General features: G+C 37.7%; 3 protein-coding genes across 14 annotated transcripts; 2 read left to right on the forward strand and 1 right to left on the reverse strand.

The window, feature by feature from the left end:
• Window positions 1–148: 148 nt before the first annotated feature.
• Window positions 149–8,996, forward strand: ddx61 (DEAD (Asp-Glu-Ala-Asp) box helicase 61). Of its 11 annotated transcripts, none has more exons than XR_007972092.1 (15): window positions 149–285; window positions 1,094–2,078; window positions 2,212–2,275; window positions 2,384–2,488; window positions 2,628–2,757; window positions 3,515–3,661; window positions 5,418–5,512; window positions 5,618–5,740; window positions 6,012–6,140; window positions 6,350–6,466; window positions 6,607–6,670; window positions 6,760–6,861; window positions 7,002–7,210; window positions 7,321–7,737; window positions 7,796–8,996. XR_007972092.1 is itself a non-coding variant. In XM_052143801.1 (14 exons), the coding sequence occupies exons 2-13, from the start codon at window positions 1,903–1,905 to the stop codon at window positions 7,199–7,201; spliced, it is 1,452 nt and encodes a 483-aa protein (XP_051999761.1). In that variant the 5' UTR covers window positions 149–285; window positions 1,094–1,902; the 3' UTR covers window positions 7,202–7,210; window positions 7,321–8,996. The 11 variants fall into 11 exon arrangements, 1 of the variants encoding a protein (XP_051999761.1); XR_007972094.1 differs by having other exon boundaries at window positions 7,825–8,996; XR_007972096.1 differs by having other exon boundaries at window positions 7,854–8,996.
• Window positions 8,997–11,753: 2,757 nt separating this feature from the next.
• Window positions 11,754–18,453, forward strand: tomm40 (translocase of outer mitochondrial membrane 40 homolog (yeast)). Its single transcript, XM_052143802.1, has 10 exons — window positions 11,754–11,809; window positions 13,108–13,331; window positions 13,454–13,521; window positions 14,205–14,297; window positions 15,342–15,443; window positions 16,239–16,344; window positions 16,521–16,643; window positions 16,766–16,842; window positions 16,988–17,090; window positions 17,209–18,453. Exons 2-10 carry the CDS (start codon window positions 13,109–13,111, stop codon window positions 17,346–17,348), a joined length of 1,035 nt encoding a protein of 344 aa, XP_051999762.1. The 5' UTR covers window positions 11,754–11,809; window position 13,108; the 3' UTR covers window positions 17,349–18,453.
• A 170-nt stretch (window positions 18,454–18,623) lies between these two features.
• On the reverse strand, window positions 18,624–21,852 carry nsmce2 (NSE2 (MMS21) homolog, SMC5-SMC6 complex SUMO ligase). Of its 2 annotated transcripts, XM_052143804.1 has the most exons (7): window positions 21,823–21,852; window positions 21,524–21,656; window positions 20,324–20,436; window positions 20,057–20,210; window positions 19,822–19,913; window positions 19,380–19,486; window positions 18,624–18,898 (listed from the first exon to the last, which is right to left on the reverse strand). In XM_052143804.1, exons 2-7 carry the CDS (start codon window positions 21,636–21,638, stop codon window positions 18,787–18,789), a joined length of 693 nt encoding a protein of 230 aa, XP_051999764.1. In that variant the 5' UTR covers window positions 21,639–21,656; window positions 21,823–21,852; the 3' UTR covers window positions 18,624–18,786. The 2 variants fall into 2 exon arrangements, with proteins under 2 accessions (XP_051999764.1, XP_051999763.1); XM_052143803.1 differs by lacking the exon at window positions 21,823–21,852 and having other exon boundaries at window positions 21,524–21,816.
• Between the last annotated feature and the right edge of the window lie 240 nt (window positions 21,853–22,092).

Raw genomic sequence — 22,092 nt, forward strand, 5'->3', positions numbered from 1 at the left:
TTTTATACATAAACTTGTTTCATGTGTAAAAGTAGGATGTGTACCATATATGGAAGCATGGGGGCGGGTTTGATGTTGGCACCGCCCTCCAAATTCAAACTCTGAAATATGATTGGTTTGTTTAGATTCATGCGTTTACATCCTCCTAGATTGATTCAGCGCACGGCCATGTTAAATATCTAGACGGAAGAGACAAAAGCTACAGCAACAAAGAATTTCTCAAGAAACGCTCGAAGAGTCGAGTTTGTCAAATTCACGAAGATTCAAATCCTTCATAATTAGAAGGTAACGTGCTCGGAAACGAACAGAGTTGAATTGGAAGAGTTATCTTTTCAAAACCGCGCAGCTGTGGTGCTCTTGCTCTCTTATTAGCGTGTAGCTATGCTAACCTATCTCAACAATGTAGCCGATGGCAGGTTGAGTTCGCATGATGTTTAAGTACGTGTTAAATATAATTCACCGATCTTTCAAGTCTCATGAAACAAAGTTTACACAGTCCTCTGAACAGTCTGCTGTAATATTTTTAGCTAATTTTAAATTGGGATCTACATACATGTACTACTGTGGTGAAATTGAAAGATGAAAACTTTGTCGATAAACCACCTTTGTGATGCTAGCCTGCGCACTCATTTAGTTCCGCGAGCAACTGTAAAAGCACGCACACACTTTTAGCTTCAGATCTTATTGCTTAAACTATTAGCGAATTAGTGAAGGGCATCAAAGGCTCCGTGCGAAAACAAACTGTTCCTTAATCGGATTTGAATAGAGATAATATATTATATTAATCCGGATTATTTCAGCAATTTTTTTTTCCAGCAATTTAACAAATTTAAGAGAGTTACTGTTAGCTGAACGTGGGTTTATTGTTAGCTAATCTAAATACTGGAGGTAAAGTGTTGTTGTCTAAGTATTGTACTTTTACAGTATGTCGTAATGAATAATGAGTCTTTAATATCTTTTTGTTATTTTACGTCCTGATTTGAACAGATGTCTTAACATGTATTTATTTAATCGAAATTCGATGTAGGCTGTCCTAATCGAAAAGTAATTTGTTGATGGTGAGACATGCATTTTTTTACTTTCATGTTGGCAGGTGATACTTCCAGAGTCCAGGATTTCCTCGACGGAAGTGTTCAGGAATTTTCACAGTAAAGTGAGGAAAAACGACAGACATCGTGAAGCCAAGAGTGGAACAATATTTGGGCTGTTAACATAATCTTGGACAAATAATCCTGCATTGACTTTCAAGCTGAAATCCATCAGTGCTGACCTTTCAGCTGGTTAAATAGGAGAAAGTAACATTGAGCAAAGTTTTTGGAAATTCCCCATTCTGAAGAGAATAGCAGGATTTTAGCCCTGAACCTTTTGAATGTAAAGACTTTGCCATTTTTGGAAACCAAAAGAAATATTGAGGGTAATAAAGGATTTCTTCAATTGAACATTTGTAGGGGGAAAGGAAAGATAAAACGACTAATAACAAAAGGTTTTCTTACAACAAGAAGTGACGTGAATACTTTGAACATTTTCAGGGATAGCGCAAAAGTGATTTTTTTTTTTTTTTTGAACAGCATTAATACATTTTTGATCACTTGCATTTTAAAATCGTTGTGCAAGGCTTGAATTTGTAAGTACCTGTTTGCTAATTATTTTGTACATTGGCTCTAGGCTTTTGAAATATTTATTTATATAAATATATATTTCTCCTATTTTGGGAGAGCTTTCTTATTATATAACAGAATTGTTTTACGCCAGACACTCTTCTTTTCAAGAGGTCTGTTCGTACCAGAAACCAAAACTGTTTACAAAAACGTGCTTTAAGCGAAAGAGTAAACCAGTTAACAAATAGCTAAAAGTAGCAGAAAAGTTTCTTTTGATTGACACTGTTGAGGAAAATATTTTACAATGGCTACAGCAAGAACAGAGATCCCTGCTTCAGTCATGTCACTGAGCAAACAGAATGGACAGTCCAAGCCAATGACCCTCCAGTCAGGGTTACTTACTTCCTCAACACAATCAGGAAAAGCATCTATTGTGCCCCACAAAGGAAGCAGTATACCCCAAAGCAGTGGTGGTATCAGGTAAGCTTAAGATCAAGATGTGAGAATGAGTTTGAAGGGTTCTGGTCTCTTTTGTCAAATTATCCTTTATATCGATCACTTATGAGGTTAATAATTTTGTATAAAGTCTAAGTTCATGGGCATTCGTTTCTAGGTTTGGTGACGATTGGAAGAAGTGCCTGCAGCTTCCACCGAAAGACACAAGAGTGAAAACCACAGTAAGGTTTTTTTATATATATATATAAAAATTTTTTAAGTTTGTTGGTCTTCTTAGCAGTTTTTGCACACCTTTTGACAAAAAATCCTATGCAACCTTTTCCTGACAGGATGTGACTGCGACCAAGGGGAATGAATTTGAAGATTACTGCCTTAAGCGAGAACTGCTAATGGGTATTTTTGAGATGGGCTGGGAGAAGCCTTCCCCTATCCAGGTAGACTAGCTTGTGCACACATTTTCACTTTTGTTCCTAAATGATCCTGTTAGTTGTTGTGAGTTTATATTTATTCGTTGATTTTGCATCGAGTCTGAGATTTTGTATCTGTCCTTTTTTTTTTTTTTTTCTTCCATAGGAGGAGAGTATTCCCATTGCCTTGTCAGGAAGGGACATACTTGCCCGAGCCAAAAATGGTACAGGTAAAAGCGGAGCCTACCTCATCCCCCTCTTGGAGAGGATTGATCTGAAGAAGGACCACATTCAAGGTTTTGATCACAAATAACAAAAAACTTGCTTACTTAAAAGCTTTTGTTTTAATTAGGGATGGCCTGATCCAGTTTTTTTTTTTTTTAGTTCTCGCCGATACAGTCCGATACCATTTTTATTTATTTATTTTTCCTTAACTCCTTGGCAATTTACTTAAATTTGATCACCAAAATAGCAAGTGTATAAATTGCTTCTTTTTTTTTTAAGTGTTTGTGGTGTTTTGACTAAGGAGATCCGACGTAATAAAGGCAGCTTCCCGATCCGGAAAGCCAGTCGCTATGTGACTCAAAGTGATTATTATACCAAAAAATTATACTATTTAAATATGTAGTCTGTATATGACTCATGCTAAAATGTGAATTAGCTCTCTGCCTACTGTCATCTGCTACAAATAGAGCATGTGTTGCTCATAGTGTTTTCCATGTATGAGTCTAGGATCTCTTGAAGGTATGAGTACTTTGTGTTTTTATGTCTGCACAACACCGACTCCACACATTCACATGCACTCACATTTAAAACGCTGATCGCAGCTTTTGCTGTTAATCTCACTAGGGCATGATGTGATTTTATTTTATGCTCTGTTTATGTAAAGACATTTGTACGTCAGATTGTATCGGTTTTTGGTATTGGAGCATTTTTGCGATTGCCAGTACATGAGCACTGTATTGGACCCGATACCTGTATCTGGACATCCCTAGTTAAGTTTTGCTAATAGCAAGTTTACTCAAATTCATACTACTACCACACTTTCTTTAGCCATGGTGGTGGTGCCAACTCGTGAGTTAGCTTTGCAAGTGAGCCAGATAAGTATCAACATGAGCAAGCACCTTGGTGGCGTCAAAATTATGGCTACAACAGGTGGCACCAACCTGAGGGATGACATCATGCGTCTTGATGAGACTGGTAAGTGGATTTTCCAGGCTTGTAGTGTTTTGAGCATGAGGGTTTAAGCTGATGCATTTTTAACTTGGCTCTTAATGAATAATTAATGTAATGTTTTGGGATTCATTTTTCATCCCCTACATCAGATCAAATGTAGGGGATTTAAATTTGACCAAATTAGGTGTTAAGGAATATTAATGGAAAGGAATTACTATTTACTGCAGCTTGAGCTCTATAGAGAGCATATGTTGCATGCTGTTGATAACCTCAAAAAAAAAAAAACCATGATTCATTGATATAATAGGATTGATCTTTGAATTGCATAAGTACATAGTTGACAATTTGACCTTGCAATATGTAACTTGGTAATTGTGGTAGGTTTTAGTTGCATACTTGCTGTAACACAGTCTTTGTGCTTCCTTGTTCCGGTTCTTTCAAGGTAGTCTACAGAATCTGCCTATGCTGGCAACCTATTTTAAGAGCTATTGTCTCGGTTTCCATCAAAGAGCCATGCTATTGCATATAAAGGAGTCTCATAATCTTCTGCAATTCCTTATAAAGGTTCCAATCAGAGTTTCCGCTAGAAAAAAATGGTGCCGGTCAAAGTGACCGGCAGAGGTTTCGTTTTACGGACATTTTGATGATATGCCGGTCAAATATATCGCCTCTTAATTAGTCAAGTTGAGGAAAACTGGAGGCAGTCTATGTAACTTAAAAAATGACATAATCAGGCCGTATAGAATGCAACATATTATTATTATTATTATTAGCTTAACTTTCAAATAGACGAAAAAAAAAACATGAACGTCCGATTGGCGTCAATCAACGCCAATTGTTTTTTGCTGTGGTTTCACACACATTCACTTTTTGAAACATTGAGGCACGGATGTACCTAATACAAATAAATAAAACATCTCCAGTTAACTAGCAGATCATTCATTTAGTCCGTTATTAAATAAGAGATCTAGCGCTAAAATCTGTTGTTTTTGAAATCAAGCTGAGCGCTCGTGTCCGCTGCTATCAGTTGCATGGACGACGCGCTGCGCGAGTTGCGCAATCTTCACTAGGACGCGCGTTTCAATCTATCGCCGTTGCGGAGACTCTATTAATTCCGGTGAAATCACAAAATAAAATGCACACAAACGTGTCCCTGCTTGATATAGACTGTAACCATGCACTGATGAACATAGGCTATTCAGTTTTGATGATAGAGAAAAAACTGCACGAATGCGCGGATTAGAAGCACTGATCTATCTATAATGAGATGTTCCTGATTCACCATCGTCTGGCCTCTGAAAAAAGCTTTTAAAGCTAGTCTGCCTGGGCCTGGCCATATTTGAAACGTCTCACTCAATCGTTCGTTGTTTAGGTCTATATTGCAGCCGTTTTAGGCGTGCGCTTTATTTGAAATGCAGCATGCGATATTGTTTCATGACTTTCAAACGATAGAGCCTGTTCCTTTATAACATAGCAAGAGATCGGTGTATTTTAGGCTTATTCTCAAATTCAGATTGTGTTAGGGGGACGGGATTATTAGGCAATTTTAATCGGACAATTTGACCGGAGAGATTTAATTTTGTCGGACATTTAATTTTTTTACCGGCCAATGTCCGGTAATTACCGGACAACGGAAACCCTGGTTCCAATATGTAACTTACAGTGCAAGCCAGTCATCATGGCAGTTTGATGTTTAAGAATTTAAATCTGTCAGTCAACTTGGAAAAGAATGTAGTCCGTCTGTTAACATTTTGTATTCTCTGTGTTTTATTTCCTCCAGTACATGTTATAATAGCTACCCCAGGCAGGATCCTGGACTTGATGAAGAAAGGGTTGGCCAAAGTTGACAAAGCTCAGATGATTGTCATGGATGAGGTGAGAGAAATTAAGTGTAAAAGTGAGCTGATTTCCAACTAAGCGTTCTCTCTAATTGAATACACACCTGATGGCTGTTCATGGCCTTTGACTGCTTCTCCACAGGCTGATAAATTGCTTTCTCAAGACTTTGTGGTGATCATTGAGGACATCATCAGCTTCCTGCCCAAAAAGCGTCAAATACTTCTCTATTCTGCTACTTTCCCCATCAGTGTGCAGAAGTTCATGGTAAGGAAATAAAATATCAAAGATTTGTTTTCTATTAGACTAAATGTTTGTGTACGGTTAAGAGCACAGGGCAAGAAATTTAGAAGGGAGGAAGTGGAGAGAAAGAAATACTAAGAAAAATATATTAGTATAGTAGGGTTTTATTTGGGGGGGGGGGGGTTAGAATGTTGTGGATCCAAATACACCATTCAGGATATTCTCTCTATATCCAGTCATATATGACAGCTTTTGCAAAGTACTTATTTAACTACTTATTTATTTCCTTTTGTAGAGCAAACACCTTCAGAAGCCATATGAAATCAATCTAATGGATGAGCTGACACTGAAAGGCATCACTCAGTACTATGCCTATGTGACAGAAAGACAGAAAGTGCACTGTCTCAACACACTCTTCTCTAGAGTAAGAAACCCTTCCCTCCACACCAGATCTGCCCCAAATGTTGTGGATATTCTGCAGATTTTCCATGTGTTGTGTTCCAAAGCTGCTTTGGCATGCTTCAATTGAGTAGTTTTCTCTTTGTCAAACTTTATTTACATTTTGTCCCACCTCAAAGAGCAAAAACATTTACTGTAGATATCAAATAAATACATATTTATTCTCTTTTCTAGCTCCAAATCAACCAGTCAATCATCTTCTGTAACTCCACCCAAAGGGTGGAACTACTTGCCAAAAAGATCACTCAACTTGGTTATTCCTGCTTTTACATCCATGCCAAGATGATGCAGGTCAGCTTCAGTCTGATTTATTGATTGCATTTATCCATTTTTTTTTTTTTTTTTTTTTGTCAATGGGAAAGATGCTTTGTATCTATGTCAGTTTGTGTAGGTGTAATACTCAGTTATTATATTTACCTCCAATATTACAGGAATATAGAAATCGTGTGTTCCATGACTTCAGAAACGGACTGTGTAGGAACCTGGTCTGCACAGGTATGGATGGCTTCTCTGTAGCACTCTGTTTACAAAGGATTTTCCAAATTGCTTCTGAAATCTCTTTGGTGTGATCTTCCCTCTCATAGATCTTTTTACAAGAGGAATTGACATCCAGGCTGTCAATGTGGTCATAAACTTTGACTTCCCCAAAAATGCAGAAACATACTTGCACCGCATTGGCAGATCAGGTGATTATCAACAGCATTGGATCCTCTGGATTTGACTAATTATTGTAGTAGGGTTCCCACTTTCATTGTTCAGATATTATTTAGAAAGTCATGTTTTTATAATTCTTGGTTGTCTTGGTGAATTCTCTCTCCGTACTCAGGCAGGTATGGTCACCTGGGTCTGGCTATTAACCTGATCACTTCAGAAGATCGTTTCAACCTAAAGGGCATTGAGGACCAGCTGTTGACTGACATCAAGCCCATACCCAGCAGCATTGACAAGAGCCTGTATGTGGCAGAGTTTCACTCCCTGAACCCTGATGAGGAAGAGGCTGCAAACAAAGCAGCAGAGCTTAATTAACCCTAACTGGTAAGAAGGCCAAATTCTGAATGACCATTAAAGTGATTGACTGCTTTTAATTAAAAATCCAGATCTGAATCATTATTTAACTTGTACAATTAAATTCTACATTGTTTCAGGAGAATAAATGGACTGATGCCTGGCATTCTGCACATTTTCTACTAACAACAGATGCAAAGATGACTTTTTGTTTTATTTTTTTATTTTCTAACCAAATGCTTCCTGAACAGTCATGGTAAAAATGTGATCAGCTGCCACAAGTTAAGAAGCCAGTATAAAGTAGGTTTGTTCTGTATAAATATGCAGCGGTCATCCCAGGCAGCTTACACTTTTCGGTTTGGAGCACAATAAGCCACTGGTATTTGGACTTGGCACCAAGACCATTCATTGGACGTAACTGTTGTTCAATTGCCCCCCCCCCCTTAATTTAAGCAAGATGCAACCAACAGAAGTAGAACAGGAGAGGAAGCCCCGTAAGGTTGAGTACTTTAACTGCAGCCCCGTAAGGTTGAGTACTTTAACTGCAGCCCCGTAAGGTTGAGTACTTTAACTGCAGCCCCGTAAGGTTGAGTACTTGAACTGCAGCCCCGTAAGGTTGAGTACTTGAACTGCAGCCCCGTAAGGTTGAGTACTTGAACTGCAGCCCCGTAAGGTTGAGTACTTGAACTGCAGCCCCGTAAGGTTGAGTACTTGAACTGCAGCCCCGTAAGGTTGAGTACTTGAACTGCAGCCCCGTAAGGTTGAGTACTTGAACTGCAGCCCCGTAAGGTTGAGTACTTGAACTGCAGCCCCGTAAGGTTGAGTACTTGAACTGCAGCCCCGTAAGGTTGAGTACTTTACTGCAGTCTATCCATCACCTAATGTGGTCTTTGCAGTTAACCAGCTAGGAGGTATGACAAATTCATAATTATCTTCTGTTTGTTGTTAATGCCCTTGTTTTATGTATCATCTTGAGAAAGGGTGAAGGTTGGTGCTTTGCTCTCCTGTACATGGACATTTAGAGTTTGCCTGTTTTCATACGGTACCTTTTGACATGTCTCTCACCATATTGTAATCTCTTTTAAAAACTCTTGTCACCCAAATGTCAAATCCTTAAGTTGTTCTGCAGTGCATCACACTCACTTTTGGCTGTCAATTTATGGGTTTTTCTAAGTGCCTTAATCTATTACTTCCTCTGATAAGATGGGAATGTTCCATGTTGTTGCTGCAAAAAAAAAAAAGCTTGGTCAGGATTGTCAAAGGAACCTGCAAGATTTAGATTTCTCTTTATACTTCAAACTCATAAATAATTTGTTCTCTATTTGTTCACCAGTTGGTGAATGTTGCCTTCCTCAGCATTGGCTGGGTTAAGCAATATAATTGCCCCAGCCCAGGAGTTTAAGTGAGGCAAAACTTCTGTAGTTCTGCCTGGATTTTGGAAAATAAATTTAAGCTGGGGACACTTTTAAATTGTTTGCGAAACTGAATGCGTGGTCAGGAATATATTTAAAACCTGAAACATGGCTGTGCACGCGTTCTGGCATTTGTCTAATGTGCAGAAAGAGAGAGTAATGTCTTTGGGCATATCTTGATGAATTTGCAGCTGTAATCAAGTTGGTAGCTATCAAAATGTAAACTTCTGTCCCCTGTTGTATGTTGAGTTGTGCTCTTTGCCATGTGTTGTAATAATTAGAAGCTGTAAGTTTTACTGTGAGGATTAATGGGACAATGGCAAAGTTTTTCCTCAATGTTGATGCCAGCCTATCTCAACCATTTTTTTTTTTTCTCTTTTAAACAAAATAAAGTCCAGCATATTCTCCAATTGTGTTTTTGTTTTTAATATATCAGTGTTTAAGGCAACTCTAATTGCCACTCCAGTGAACTAATCGGAATTGGTTCAGAATAAATAGGCATGTTAATGTACTGTATATTAGTGGTGTAGGTCATCAAATACCATACTTTGCTTGAATCTCTGATGTCTTACATAAATGATTGGAGTTATACATTTATGGACCTGCAAAGTCGTACAGTTGAAGTCAGAAGTTTAAATACACTTTGAAGTAATTTAAAACAAATTTTATAACCACTCCACAGATTTCATATTAGCAAACTATTTTGGCAAGTTGTTTAGGACATCTACATGCATGACCTGAGTAATTTTTCCAAAAATTGTTACAGACAGATTGTTTCACTTTAAATTGTCTGGATCTGAAGTTTACATACAAGTTAATTGTGCCTTTTAAGCAGCTTGGAAAAATCCAGAATGATGTCAAGCCTTTAGGCAATAAGCCAGTTAGCTTCTGATAGACTAATTGGAGTCAATTAGAGGTGTGTTTGTTTGATGTATTTTAAGGCCTACCTTCAAACTCAGCTTCTCTTTACTTGACATCAAAATAAATCAGCCAAGACCACAGAAAAGAATTGTGGATATTCAGAAGTCTGGTTCATCCTTGAGAGCAATTTCCAAACACTTGAAGGTACCATGTTCATCTCTACAAACAATAGTATGCAAGAATAAACACCATGGGACCATGCAGTCATTATACCATTCAGGAAGGAGACACATTGTCTCCTAGAGATGAATGTAGTTTGGTGTGAAAAGTGCAAACGTAAAACATGTATGAGCAAGGAGGCCCACAAACCTGACACATTTCTGTCTGGAGGAATGGGCCAAAATTCCAACAACATATTGTGAGAATCTTGTGGAAGAATACCCAAAACGTTTGACCCAAGTTAAACAATTTAAAGGCAATGCTACCAAATCCTAACAAAGTGGATGTAAACTGACCCACTGGGAATGTGATGAAAGAAATAAAAGCTGAAATAAATAATACTCCAATTATTTCTCTGACATTTCACATTCTTTAAATATAGTGATCCTAACTGAGCTAAGACAGGGAATGTTTACTATGATTGGAGTGGTGGTGGCGTAGTGGGCTAAACTGTTAAGGAGAAGGTTGCTGGTTCGATCCCCACAGCCACCACCACCGTGTCCTTGAGCAAGGCACTTAACTCTAGGTTGCTCTGGTGGGATTGTCCCTGTAATAAGTGCACTGTCGCTGTGGATAAAAGCGTCTGCCAAATGCATAAATTTAAATGATTAAATGTCAGGAATTGTGAAAAACTGAGTTTAAATGTATTTGGCTAAGGTGTATGTAAACATCTGACTTAAACTGTATTAAAGCATATTTAATAAAGGATTTTTATTATTTGAGTTGTAAAAAATAAATAAATTTTCTGCACAAGTATTCACCCATTAGCAACTTAGAATACTTGGTTATTAGAAAGATCACTTAAAATGAAAAAAAAAAAAAAAAGAAATACAGCTTTTTCGGTTACTTTATTGCACAGAAGACTATAAAGAGTTGGCCAAAACTTTTAAGATGAATAAAAACATATGTTACGAAGCAAATTGGAAAAAAGATACAGCCCACACAGTACAACTAAGATTGTGCTGCCAGATTGAGAAACTGGACAAGAAGGGCAATTTTGAGAGAAGTTAACAAATTGCCAGCAGTGTTGTAACTTTCAAGACCTCAATCTCTGAAAGAAAGCCACTTCTAAGAGAGGTCGATGTTAGGTCATGCCTGGAGCCATGGGAAGAAAATTTTGGGGTCTGATGAAAATAAAATTTTGCTCTTTGGCCTGAAAGTGCTGTTTGTGCAAATACAAAGCTAAAAATCAGTGCAACATTGAGCTTGAACAATGGTTTTGGCTCTGGTACTTTTGGCAGGAGAAACTAGAAAGATCAAGGTCAAACTTTAAGCCGTTTCAGTCAGACAGAAATCTGTTTTTATGGCGGCAATTAATAATAGAAGAAACAAATATTCTTGAATAAAAAGATTTATGTTTAATGTTAAAATTTGGAGATGTGACTGGCGAGCCAAAAAGTGCCCCAAGCCTCTAAAACCAGCCTACTTGCCACAAGGTTCGAAGTATGGACACTTGGACCAAAATGAACTCTCAGACTAGACAGACTTGAACAAAAAATAAATATATTGATAAAATTTCATACATTTTCTGTTTAGGCCATTTTGAAGAATCTCAGGATCAAATCCTGAGATTTTTAGCTTTTTATTACAAATCCAGATCTTGGATTAATTTCCTGTCAGATTCTTATGATCTGAATAGGTGATATCTATGATGTGGAATATAGATTACATTTATAAAAAATATATATATATTTTTTATAATAACCTACTGTGTCTATTTTAAGTAAATAAAATTGTATAAACCATAATAAAAATGTATTTATTTGTAATTGTTAAATTACCAATGATTTTAACTAAATTAACATGACCTTATTTAGAAATTTTACACATATTAATACATTTGTTATTTGTTCAAAGAACGCTTTCGTTTTAAAACCTCATGCATGAATTTCGAGTTCCACCCTTGAAGCGTAACTTCAAGAGTGAGGAAGCCTACGTCATGGACCCTTCAATTTCCTGCACCGGTGACCTCAAAAGGACGCCATCCTCAGTAGCCAATCATCACACCGTTGTGGTTGGTTTGATCCAATCCTGTATTAATATAGCCAGAATGGGCGGGCCGATACGTCAGTTATGTAGATTGTCCCTTGCATCTTACCGGTACCTCTCAGCCGTTAACGGGACTGCTTTGCTGAACGTGAGTATAACACGAGGACTGAAAATAGTTACATGAATTGTATTTTGTACAATTTCTATAAAGTACTGCGGCATATATTGATAGATATTGTTGTCAGGCCAGTATGGAATATAGCTTCTTTTTCGCACCTCTCTCATGGCACAGTCACCATCATATTAGCTATTTAGCTAGCATCAACCTTAGCTTACCAGGCTACTTCGCTAGTGAGGCATGAATGAAGCTCCACATGCTAGTGAACTACCCTCTTTAGTGTACCTACTATAGTTGTTGCTATGAACAGACAGTGCTGTTTTTGATTAGTATAGAGTCAGCTGTTTGATCCTGGCTCGACAACGGGGTTTATCTGTTTTGTCAGGTGGCAGGCTGTTGGAAGCAGTAATTTTGTGTTTCACTTCAAGTGCAAAGCGATATAGTGTTTACTCGCCTGGTTATTTTTGGTGACAGCGCGACCATAATGGCAGTGTGGCATCTTCTTTCATGCTGCAATCTTGTTTTAATTTTTTGCAGTTGATTTGATTTCGCCAGGATTGGTTTTAAAGCCAGGGAACCCGATTCTTCTTTTTTGAACCTTTACACATGCCTGTGTGAAGATTGAAAGTTGCGGAGTTTATCTTTTACTTTAAGTATTCATCCGTAGAAACGTGACCTTTTGCCTTAAATAAATATTGGATCTGGTACTTCTACTCACAATAATTAAGTAATATTCCAGGGTCAATACAAGTTCAGCTCAATCAACAGCATTTGTGGTATAATATTGATTACATATTAATTTTGACTTGTCCCTCCTTTTATTTATAAAAAGCAAAAATCAGGTTTACAGTGAGGCACTTGCAATGGAAGTGAATGTTGCCAATCTGTAAAGGTTAAAATACTCACCGTTTAAAAAGTATAGCCACAAGACATAAACAATATGCGTGTTAACGTGATTTTAGTGTGATAACATCACTTACTAACCTTTTAGGTGTAAGGATGCATAAAATTTGACAACTTTGTTGACATGACAGCGTAACACTCTAAACACCAAAACTCTAAAATGACTGTAAAAACAACAATTTAAACAACTGTACAGCTCAAATAATACAGAGTTTTAACAGAAGAATTAATGTAAGTGCTTTTATACTATTTTATATGTAGTTTGCAGGGCTCAACAATAAGGTTTTTTTTTTTTTCCCCTGCTGGAACAGTAGTACAGATTGTTTCTTGCCCTGCCAATTTTCTGGCCCTTTTACAGAAATAATACTTTTTATTTGTATTTATTTTTTCTTTTTCTTTTATTGTACTGTTGTTTTTTCCTTCAGCATGGGCAGTGTGTTGGCTGCCAGCTCCCCAAACCCACCACCAGCCTCAGGGGGTGGCAGTGCCCCAGGGGGGGCAGGTCTAGTGACGGTACCTCCAGGTTTCACCATGCCCCCAGTGTCTCCAGTCCCACCCTCCTCAGTCACACAGGGACAGTCTGGGGCAGAAACAGAGGCTTCTCTCCCTAACCCTGGCACATTTGAGGAGTGTCATCGCAAATGCAAAGGTTAGTGTAAGATGAATTTTTCGAAAAGGTGATTTTTCAGACATTCTTGTGTATATTTGTCTAGTGTGCCAATATCTATATTGTGGTCAAAGGCTGCAAAGGTCTTTTCATTTGCTTTTCAGAGGTCTTCCCTATACAAATGGAGGGTGTACGTTTGGTTGTCAACAAGGGCTTGAGTAATCACTTTCAGGTTAGTCTAGCATTAATAGCCGCTGTTCCACCGTCAGGCCCAACGGTTCTGAACACGGTTATTAATGTATTCAGTTGCATTTCTACTTGAACACGGTTTGGTACAATACGATTACAAATAGTTCCTTGCCCAGAATTCTCAGCACAGTTTTCTGTCCTATATAGAATGTCTATAGTGACATGGCAGCTCACTATTGGTCATTTGCTCAGTCCATTCTAATCCTGTGTTTGCAGCACCATAGTGGAACAAGTTCTGCAACACAATTCTACAACAAGAACCGTTTGGCCTGATGGTGGAAAAGTGCCTTATTTCTACCTCAATTAAAAGCCATTTGAAAGCGCATACTTTAATACTTCATGAAATAGAAGCTTTCAACTTTTTTGTGTAATCTTTGGGGCGGCTGTGGCTCAGTTGGTGGAGCGGGTCGGCCACTAATCGCAGGGTTGGTGGTTAGAATCCCGGCCCACACGACTCTGAACCCCAAGTTGCTCCCAATGGCAGGCTAGCACCTTACATAGCAGCTCTGCTGCCATTGGTGTATGAATGTGTGTGTGTGAATGGGTGAATGCGTCACAGTGTAAAGCGCTTTGAATACCGTTAAGGCTTAAAAAGGCGCTATATAAGTGCAGACCATTTAAAGATAAAAGGACACAATTATGTGATCTCTTCATTTGTTTCCTTAGGTTTGTCACACAATTACTCTAAGCACCCTGGGAGACTCTGGTTACAGATTTGGAACCACATATGTGGGCAGCAAGCAAACAGGTCCTGCAGAGGTAAGGCCCACTTTAGATCACTTATTAACTGGCCGGCTAACTTACTTTTAGGGATGTGCAAAACTACCAATTTTCATAATTACTTGTCTGTGTTATGGATAATAATGTATAATTAGCTCCGTTATGTTCACATGACCCCAATCAGTGTTTCAGAGGAATCTATGGATGCTAAGCACAGCAGTTTTACATGCTAACTAAAGGATATTCAACAAATAAATGGTCTAAATATTTATAACATTATATTGCACAAAACTATCAAAGAGAATAAGAAAGGCTTCAATAAAGAACGGCACAAAACCGCTAATGCACATCCTGAATGCAGAGTGACGTGTTCAATGTAAACTGAGAGCTTGGGAGTCTTGATGCGCATTCAAAAGCACAGAACTGTATGTTAATACTGCCTGTACACATCTAGTTAGCAACCTCAAGCAGTTTAAACCTTTTTTGCTGCAACTATTTATTTAAGCGTTTTCAGACGAAATCAACAAAAGACTTTAATCTCTCCAAAGCACCTCAATAATATGGGAACATTACAGAAGATTTAACATCCAACAGTCATCGTCTTGTATTGAGTTGTTGATGCAGTGCTTTGATGGCTTTAACAGCAGCATTTCATAAATGGACTAAACTTAAAGCATTAAAGAGACGAAAGTTATTGCTGATGGTTTTGCTGTGCTGACAGTTATCCACTTTTAAGCACAGCGAGCTTTCGTAACACAAAAACATTCCAGAAGTTGTCTCAATTCATTTGAGAATTGCGTCTCCCATTATAAAAAACCACTAATAAAAACATTAATGCGAGTAGTCGACCCTACTTATTGACAGTCATTGGACGATTAGTCAACCACTGTAGCACATCCCTGCTTAATTTCAATTCATATTTTGGTTTGTCAATTTCCTATACCAATATTGCTTCAGAAGTAAAAGGTTGCTAAGCTAAAAACGGTCACCAAACTGTATGTTTCTGTATTGCTTGTGAAAAGTGCTAATTTCAAAGCTAATGAGATATTTAAAGCCTGTCCTTGTTTTTTGTCTCTCCATCAGTCTTTTCCAGTCATGGTTGGTGACATGGACAATACAGGCAGTCTCAATGCACAGATCATCCATCAGCTTACCAACCGTGTACGCTCTAAAGTGGCCATGCAGGTATGTACCAGTCAGCTTCACTGATTTTATAAAAAAAAATGCAAGGGAATAGAAAAATATGAAAATTAGCAATAATTAGATCATACACATGGCAGCATGTTCATTGTGGTATACGGTGGACCTAATGTACAATAATCTTAAATCAACTGCTTGGTTAAGATGTAGGATGAATCGGTTTGACTGAAATTATTCTAGAAATTTGGTGAAAGAAATGTATGCCTTCTGAGCAATATAAACTTCATTCCTTTTATTCAAATTCAAGTCCAAAAAATAGGACACCCCACATATTGTATAAATGATACACTATTGCATACTTTTTATTTTTTATCCACTTTCTCCCCAATTCGGAATGCCCAATTCCCACTACTTAGTAGGTTCTCGCGGTGGCGCAGTTACTCCCCCTCAATCCGAGTGGCGGAGGACAAGTCTCAGTTGCCTCCGCTTCTGAGCCAGTTAATCCGCACATCCCATCACGTGGCTCGTTGTGCATGACACCGCGGAGACTCCCAGCATGTGGAGGCTCATGCTACTCTCCGCAATCCACGCCCAACTTTCCACTTGGCCCATTGAAAGCGAGAACCCCTAATCATGACCACGAGGAGGTTACCCCATGTGACTCTACCCTCCCTAGCAACTGGGCCAATTTGTTTGCTTGGGAGACCTGGCTGGAGTCTCTCAGCACACCCTGGATTCGAACCACTCCAGGTGTGGTAGTCAGCGGCAATACTCGCTGAGCTGCCCAGGCCAAGCATCCTTTTTCTTTCTTTTTTTGAAATATTTGACTTAATGTTATAGACGCAGCAACAGAAGTTTGTTAACTGGCAGTGCGATGCAGAGTACCGAGGAGAAGGCTTTACTGCTGCTGTTACTGTTGGCAACCCAGATGTTCTTGTTGGATCTGGTAATGCAACTTCCAGTTACTATTTGAAAAGTGTTTGAAAAGGAAGATGTTCTTTTTAACTTGTATGAAAATTCTGTAATTTATTCTTAAATTTCAGTTGCTTTTATGGTGTAATTTATTATTATTAATTCCTAATTGGCATGAGATTTTGTGACCATAATCATGTTTTCTCTTAGGCATCCTTGTGGCACACTTCCTCCAGTCCTTGTCTACTGCTTTGGTATTGGGAGGTGAGCTGGTCTATCACAAGAGACCAGGAGAGGAGGGCACAGTCACATCATTAGTGGGCAGATACACAGGTGAGTATTTACAGACCATACTGTTGTATCACACATTTTTAGCATGTGTTATTCAAAGTCTGTGGCGAGAATCATCCTTCGATAACATCTGGTGTATTGATTTGCTACCTTTTGAACTTCAGGTAATAATTATGTTGCAACATTAACTGTTGGAGGAGCTGGTGCACATGCGTCTTACTACCACAAAGCCAATGACCAGGTACTTTAATAATTATCAGACCTTAAAACATTATACAATGCTTTGGTTGTGGAATGATTAATACAATAATATTGACAGAAACTCGCTTAGACAAGACCCTATTGTCTTTTGAACAAACTCTTCTGAATCTGAATGTCTCCTTCAGCTGCAAGTTGGAGTCGAGTTTGAGGCCAGCACACGGATGCAGGACACAAGTGTGTTGTTTGGTTATCAGTTGGATCTACCCAAAGCAAACTTACTGTTTAAAGGTATTCTTCCATTTTGAAGGCTTTCATTGGACTGTTAGCATTTAACACGGCAGCATTAGTGATATACTTGCATAATCATTGTTCCAGCACTGCTCAACTTGCTAATCCTTTTCATCAGGTTCTTTAGATAGCAACTGGGTGGTGGGAGCAACGCTGGAAAAGAAGCTGCTACCCCTTCCTCTATCATTAGCTATTGGTGCCTTCCTTAACCACCGCAAGAACAAGTTTCAGTGTGGCTTTGGTGTCACTATCGGGTAGCGCATCCGAGGCGGCGATGAAGAATCCCAACAGATACAACCCTCCACCACGCTTGGACTGGTGCAGAGACATGGGGACATGGACCAACACTGAAATGGACTCCCAATATAACTGCAGTTAACCTTCACTAGGATGGACCAGGACAAAGAGCATTCAGGACCGCACAAGCAAAGTCCAAAAAAAGCTCCCATCAGTCTAAATGTTCATAGTTATCTGGCTACCAAACAGATCAGCCAGATAACTAAATGGACAGATAAGGTTTGTTTTTAAATGCACGTCATGTGAAAGTGCATATGTTGCATTCAAATACAGTTGTCAAATAAAGCCAATATGGCTTTTTTTTTCCTCCTCTGATACAATTTACAGAGGATGTATATCTAAGAACAGGTGAAACACTCGTTCAGTATTTTGCTTTTGCCAGTTTGATGTATGTGAAACTCGTTTCCATCTATATAAATGTGTTGGGGCAGAATTATTGTTAATATTTTTTACTAGATGTTTATCATACAAATCTGACAATTTAACCTTCAAAAATGCACCGCACAAAATGCTATTGATGTAAAAAAAAAAATATGAAAATCAAATGCATGGAAGCTCTGGGTTTAAGCAGTCAGTTAAGTGGAGGTGTCCCCTTTGTCTCATTTTAACTATTCACGCAGAACCGTCTGAGAGTTTTGATAAAGAGGTCTTTGTACATTTATTTGTCTATGGTCTTAGGGAAAAATTTGGATGCTGGTTTCACAATGACTGGACGAATCAATCAAGACTGTCTTTTTTTTTTTTTATGTGTCTCAACATAGTCAAATGTCACTGAATTTTTTTCATGTGGAAGAATTTCCAAACATTGTATGATTTTAATTTGTTGTACATGAGGGGTTTTGGGGCAAACGATTGGTACAGATACTGTAATAAACCTGTACATTTGAAGCTAGCTTTATTGCCTAGAGGAGTTGTACATGTCCTGATTTCATATCTTAGTGACACGGTGAGGTACTAAAAAAACTGATTTTTGGCCTGATTATAATGGATTATTTTACAGTGGATGTTGAATAAACGTTTGATTTTAAATTGAGTTTAGAAAAAGATCAGGTTTGCCTTTTATATTACAAGGTTTTTGTTATCACTATTGTTGCCAGAGATAAAAACAATGTTTTACTCTAAAGTGAACTAATACTAAGAGGAAGACAAAGGAAAGAAATGCAAGATAAATACACAGTCGAGGGTTGACAATTAACATATTTAGAGAGGTACAAATATTTATTTAAAAAATTCACATTGACAAGCATACTACCTTTTTATTGTATTAAACACACTGAACCAACTTACAATGTAATTATATTTTATTTGCATAACAAAAATCTTTCAGATTTAACATTTCCTTAAATATTTTCACATTTTAAATTAGAACAACTAGTCTTCAAGACTGATTTAGTCAAATTTAGGATTTTCCGCTCTGTCTCTTTTGGTTCTGAATCATTCTCCTCATAACCAAATCTAACTCCAGATCGGACTGCTGAACATCTGTGTTTCCACAGCCAACCTTTGGACAGCTGTGTGGAATGACAAAGATGATTGGTAACAGTTACACATTATATTACACAGTATATTTCACTGCCTTTTAACATGTACTGTAATACAGTGGATACATGGGCAGTTTAATAAGGCAGCATAATAGCACCGTGTTTTAAGATAATAGGGATGGCTGTATGAGGTAGATAGTAAATTATTTTATTAAATCATATTTATTTTAAGACATGCTTTCAGGTAAAATATTTTTAAACTGTTTCAGTGAGAGGTGGTGGAGTATAATGTACATGTTCCTTTACAGACTTCAAATCCCTGCAATTTAAGAGTGCTTTACCTAAGGCTATGATTTTCAAATTAACTTTATAGAAGCATAAGTGTATGCAGTACTAAAGCAGAAGAGTGAACTAATACATCTGTTGGTATTTTCTGGTAGCATGATAGGGAAATAAATTATCTTTCTAGTATATGACAATAAAAAGACAGAACTGAGCAGTGTCAACATACCGAAATTTCTTCTTATTTCTGTGCCTTCTCTGTATCATTTCAAGTACAGCTTCTTGGTCATAGTAATGCTGGCATTTCTTGTTTCGCACTGGATTGACCATCTCAACCTGTCAATAAAGGGATATTAAAGGTTTTAGTCATTTAACATACCTACATCTTAATCAGCTGTTGATCCATTATAAAACACCCATGACAAGAAGGAGGGCATGGCATGATGGAGTTCAGCAGGAGAGCTAGAGAGAGAGAGAGATGCACGTGGCTTCACTGCATGTGTTTATGTAGGTTTTAAGTTTACCATTAAAGTTTACTGTTCAGCCTGTTCCCGCCACCTCCTTGCCTGTCTTTATACTTTCACACACCCTTACAAATGTGAAGCAAATTAACTCAAGGTCTATGGTGTTTATGGATGGGTTCAAACATGTGAAGTGATGCTGATGTTCACCTGGGTGAGAGGGCAGATAAAATTTGTCTGGCTCTGTGTTACAGCAATGTCCTCATCTAGATCCTCTGCATTTTCAGTTGGTGTCTGACTAGCTGTTCAGAAATATGAACACAGGAATGATATTACCATTGGTATTTAGGAAATGCATGTCATTCACATTTCAAGTCATGACACATTTACATTCTGAATCCTATTGAGAAAAAAGAAAAACTAAGAAAGAATGCATGTGTCCCACCTTGATTGTAAAATTTACTGACACTGTCTTTGAAGGCCACCACCTTACTGTGCCTTTGCAGGTCAACATCTGAAACTCCAGCCATCAGCTCATTGTAACGATTCCTTACAGAGTCTTTCAGTTTAACCATGGCATCAGGAGGTTCATGACGGACCTACATATCAAAAGAGAAAAAAACACAAAAAAGTTATACAGGGTCAGTCAGTGGGTGACATGGCAAAGACTAACTGTCAAAATTAAGCAACCGCATGAGTCAGTAAAAGAAACCTGAGCAGTCATCTCATCAACAGACTCCACAAAACAATTGATTTCTATGTCCAGTCTGGAACACTCCAGCATCATTTCCTCCAGTTTATTCAGAGCCGGACAGTCAGCTGTACCTGAAATTAAAGCAAACGGAATACTCTCAAATATATAGATATTTGAGAGTAATTAACATTTCATTTATATCATATAAAGACTTCTTTAATAGGACAGCTAGGATTTATGATTCTATGTATCTTGTATATTTTACCTAAAGAAATAAACTTAAGTTATAATGATTGCTATGCCTCTTTTCCAGGTTCAATACAAGTTAAGCTCAATCAACAGCATTTGTGGCAAAATGTTGATTACCACAAAAATTATTTTCAACTCGCCTTTTATTTAAAAAAAAAAGAAGCAAAAAAATAGAGGTTACAGAAAGGCTAACCGGTAAGGGAATTAAGTAGAATTTGAAGAATGTCCCATTCATCAAAAAAAAAAGTTGAAAACCTGTGGTTTAAAGTTTGGCCCCATTCACTTCCATTGTAAGTGCCTTGCTGTGACCTCCATTTTTGCTTTTTTGAAAGAAAACAAGGAACGAGTGGAAATAATTTGTGTGGTAATCAACATTATGCCACAACTGCTGTCGATTGAGCTTAATTTGTATTGAACCCAGAATATTCCTTTAAATTTAGACCTCATGAAATCGCATGACAAACGATTTTAGTGTTTACATATATCATATTACACTGGAAGTTTGGATAGGACATATTGAATAGCCAATAGACATTACTACGTCACAGACTTGAACCATAATTTGCTACTTGCTATTGCTAGTCAGAAGTAGGCAGTAAGTGGGATGAACATTCTCATTCTAAACAGCATTTTATTTGACAAAATTCTATCATGACACACCCAAGAGTACAAAACGAGTCTCCAATATTTTGGTCCGTTTCCCCTGAAGAGAAAAACTCTCAATTGTATACATACATCTGCTAAAAATCTGCTTTTTTTTCAAAAAGACTAGCATGCAGAAGGTCTCAAAGATAACTGACATGGGGGGAAAAGCCACATAAAAGCCATACAACTTTTTGATTTCATTAGGGTTTTTTAAGTCTGGTCAAACTTTTAGGTATATATTTTATTTATTTAAACCATGGATATGCTTAGTGGGGCATATCGAGGCCTAAACAAACATAGACACAACATCTGTAGATGTGGTACCTTGTGCTTCCACTATTCCCAGCGCAACGTCTGAAACCATGTCCATACACCCTCCAACATCTGTTTGGCATGACTTCAAAGTGGACAAGGTGGACTGCACTGAACTTAGAGACATCTCCTGGAAGTTATATTACTGCTCGAAAAGTCCAACAAACACTTTTATAATACATGTTCACTTTAATTCGTTTAAAAGCGGTTTATTTATTAGATAATATAACAAATGTGCTATTAACATAACATATACATTGCTTAACAATTGTTATATATTTAGAAATATAATTCAACAGATTATACCACACCTTGCACTCGCCAAAAAAGGCGCCACAGAATGGACGTTTCCGGTTTCGAAACAGTTTGGATGGCACATCAAAATAAAAGATATTTAAGGCGTTCAGAAAGTAGTATTAAAAACAGCACTCTACACACTGTTTTGTAGATGTAAATATAATGTTTAAATATTGATCTATATACAACTAGAAAATAAATAATAATTTATATTTGACAAATATCCCCCATATTTCTTTGCATGACTGTTAATTTGACAGTCAAATTTAACGGAAACTCGCAAC

Source organism: Xyrauchen texanus, chromosome 15 (assembly GCF_025860055.1).
Source record: "Xyrauchen texanus isolate HMW12.3.18 chromosome 15, RBS_HiC_50CHRs, whole genome shotgun sequence".
Classification (NCBI taxonomy): Eukaryota; Metazoa; Chordata; class Actinopteri; order Cypriniformes; family Catostomidae; genus Xyrauchen; species Xyrauchen texanus.

Excerpts from the sequence above, each read along its gene's own strand:
- nsmce2 (XM_052143804.1), bottom strand. The coding sequence starts at position 21,638 with ATGTCTCTAAGTTCAGTGCAGTCCACCTTGTCCACTTTGAAGTCATGC. Across the intron at positions 19,914-20,056 it reads CAGTAAATTTTACAATCAAG|CTAGTCAGACACCAACTGAA; the intron begins GTGGGACACATG and ends ATTTCTGAACAG. Across the intron at positions 19,487-19,821 it reads TTATCTGCCCTCTCACCCAG|GTTGAGATGGTCAATCCAGT; the intron begins GTGAACATCAGC and ends CTTTATTGACAG.
- tomm40 (XM_052143802.1), top strand. The coding sequence starts at position 13,109 with ATGGGCAGTGTGTTGGCTGCCAGCTCCCCAAACCCACCACCAGCCTCA. Across the intron at positions 14,298-15,341 it reads AGCAAACAGGTCCTGCAGAG|TCTTTTCCAGTCATGGTTGG; the intron begins GTAAGGCCCACT and ends TCTCTCCATCAG. Across the intron at positions 16,843-16,987 it reads ACCACAAAGCCAATGACCAG|CTGCAAGTTGGAGTCGAGTT; the intron begins GTACTTTAATAA and ends TGTCTCCTTCAG.
- ddx61 (XM_052143801.1), top strand. The coding sequence starts at position 1,903 with ATGGCTACAGCAAGAACAGAGATCCCTGCTTCAGTCATGTCACTGAGC. Across the intron at positions 2,758-3,514 it reads GAAGAAGGACCACATTCAAG|CCATGGTGGTGGTGCCAACT; the intron begins GTTTTGATCACA and ends CACTTTCTTTAG. Across the intron at positions 6,862-7,001 it reads GCACCGCATTGGCAGATCAG|GCAGGTATGGTCACCTGGGT; the intron begins GTGATTATCAAC and ends CTCCGTACTCAG.